This window comes from Selaginella moellendorffii, unplaced genomic scaffold (assembly GCF_000143415.4).
Source record: "Selaginella moellendorffii unplaced genomic scaffold, v1.0 SELMOscaffold_12, whole genome shotgun sequence".
Classification (NCBI taxonomy): Eukaryota; Viridiplantae; Streptophyta; class Lycopodiopsida; order Selaginellales; family Selaginellaceae; genus Selaginella; species Selaginella moellendorffii.
Window position 1 is genome coordinate 106168 of NW_003314273.1, and position 2386 is coordinate 108553.

General features: G+C 45.5%; 1 protein-coding gene across 1 annotated transcript; it reads left to right on the forward strand.

Annotated features, from left to right (window-relative positions):
• Nucleotides 1-793: 793 nt before the first annotated feature.
• LOC9660084 (glutathione S-transferase U19) lies at nt 794-1574 on the forward strand. Its single transcript, XM_024674405.1, has 2 exons — nt 794-1104; nt 1146-1574. Exons 1-2 carry the CDS (start codon nt 829-831, stop codon nt 1512-1514), a joined length of 645 nt encoding a protein of 214 aa, XP_024530173.1. The 5' UTR covers nt 794-828; the 3' UTR covers nt 1515-1574.
• Nucleotides 1575-2386: the final 812 nt, after the last annotated feature.

Consider the following 2386-nt stretch of genomic DNA (forward strand, 5'->3'; position numbering starts at 1 on the left):
TTTCTGAGTTTTAAAATGAAACACTCATTCTCTTTATTTTCTCTATAGTCTACTAGTTGATTCCTCAAAAACAATCTAACATTGATAAATACATCTCAAAGATAAAAGTGAGAAGAAACATGGAGAAAATATTGATAAAAAAAAGATAGAAATGGAAATATATGCTCCAAGTAATTTTTATAATTTCTTGATTAAAATAAAAAATTCTATAAACTGTATATTACTATGAAAATTTAACTAGCCAGCATTCTTTCTTCAGGGTTTCAGGCAAATCTCTAGAATTCTAGCTTGTTAAAGTCTTTTGATGTCAGCAAAATGATGATTTGCTGAAGCCTGGTAATCACATTCTGCTATAGCAGTGTCTTGGGGGCAGTTTATGCTTATCCACACTCCACTGCCATTTTGCTCCATCGCATGGTATCTTAAAGAGATGGCGGGTGCGTGCTGCAAATGAAGACCAAAGAGACCAGAGTGAACTAAATTACATTGCGGAAAGTTGGGCTCTAATTGTAAACACTTCATATATATTGCTCCCGTCACCATTTTGCTCCATTGGTCCATTGACGTATGATGGTGAGCAAATTAGAACTTTTCTGATCTTTTGGCACGCACGCTTCTATATGGCATCACTTAATTGGCGGAATTCGTTTCGGATGGAAAATTTTCTATTTTAACCGGACAAGAAATCTCTAGAGCCTTCTAATGTGCGCTGATATATATATATATTTCGAGAGAGATGTCTTGTGTTTTCTGAGTTTCTCTTTGGAGTAGAAGCAAGTAGTAGCCATGTCGAAAGGGAGTGCCAAGGTCTTGAGCTTCTGGTCGAGCATGTTTGGCTTGAGAGTTCACTATGCGCTGGATCTGAAAGGGGTGTCCTACGAATACCAGGAGGAGAATTTGTTCAACAAGAGCAAGGAGCTTCTCGAGGCAAATCCAATCTACGCTAAGATTCCGGTTCTCATCCACAACGGCAAGCCTATCTGCGAGTCTCTCATCATCGTCGACTACATCGACAGTGTGTGGCCCAATCCTCACAAGCTCCTCCCGGAAGATCCATACAAAAAGGCTGTGGCTCGCTTCTGGGCAGACTTTGGTGACAGAAAGGTAAACTTGTCGCTTCTTCCAGTGTTTCTTACTACCAACAGGTCTATGACGCCGGTAGCCGACTCATACGAGCTACCACCGAGGAGGAGCGCAAAAAAGCCAGCGAGGACTTGAAGTGGGCTCTGATGAAACTCGATGAAGCTCTCGACACCATCGCACCAGGCAAGCCTTTTTTTGGCGGCGACTCAATGAACTTTGCAGACGTTGCTCTGGCTCCATTCATCTGCTGGTTCAAAGGCTACCAGAAAGTGGGAGGATTCGTGCTTCCAGGCCCGGAAGAATTGCCCAATCTCCACAAGTGGGTGAACGCCGTAAAGTCCGTGGAAGCGATCAGGAAATCCACTCCAAGCCTAGACAAGGTTGCTGAATTCGCCGAGGTTATCAGGAAGCGAGCTATCGGGTCTGCATAAAAGTAGTATGTGCCAAACTCGAAATCTCGATGTATATATATAAATACTACTTTGAATACCCATCTTGGGCCGCTTCGACGAGTCCGGATCCACGCACTGCAGCGCCACCAGCAACGCCCGCTTGAGTGCTCACGACGCTGGTTTGGGCTCCAAGTTTGGGTCTGCTACTCCTTCCAAGCGCCTTTGCCCGACCATGAGCTTCAGCCAGTCCACAAGATTAACCTGTTGTGAGCAGGCAATCCAGAGTCATACAGGCATCAAAGTGAATTTTATATGTACATACCTCTGAAGGAGGCCAGCTATAGTCCACGGGATCTCTTCCGGTGACGACCTCCATGAGGAGGACACCGAAACTATACATGTCGCTTCACTTGTTGAGCAATCCAGTGTTTGCATATTCTGGAGTGACATATCTGCAAAGATCAGAGTCACGCGCCATTCGTGAGACTGTCGAGAGAAGAAATGCTTGTATACTAAGTGATGCCCTCCCGTTAAACACCATCCTGATTCACTCTCTCTCCGCTTACCTGGCGGTGATGTGGCATCAGGCCTTCTTTTTGTTTTTTCTCCAGTGCACTCCCTCTCCCATCTGTAGCAGCTGCGCACTCCCGCCCGCGGCTATCGCCTGCCTGCGGCTATCCCCACCCACCCGCTCGCCCTCACGGAGCGTGTGCCTTAATTACTTCCACATGGCCACAGCCCCAACACTTAGCCAACACAGCCCCAACACTTAGCCAAATTTCAATCAGCGCGCACGTGGACACCTTTCTATGTGCTTTACGTGGCCAATGAGTGTCATGGATGACCATTAGGAGTGGTGCACTAATTTAAATATATACAATGTAAGTATATAAAGAGTTTGTCCTTTTATT

Coding starts and splice junctions, on each gene's coding strand:
- LOC9660084 (XM_024674405.1), top strand. CDS start 829: ATGTTTGGCTTGAGAGTTCACTATGCGCTGGATCTGAAAGGGGTGTCC. Junction 1,105..1,145: donor CAGACTTTGGTGACAGAAAG/GTAAACTTGTCG, acceptor TACTACCAACAG/GTCTATGACGCCGGTAGCCG.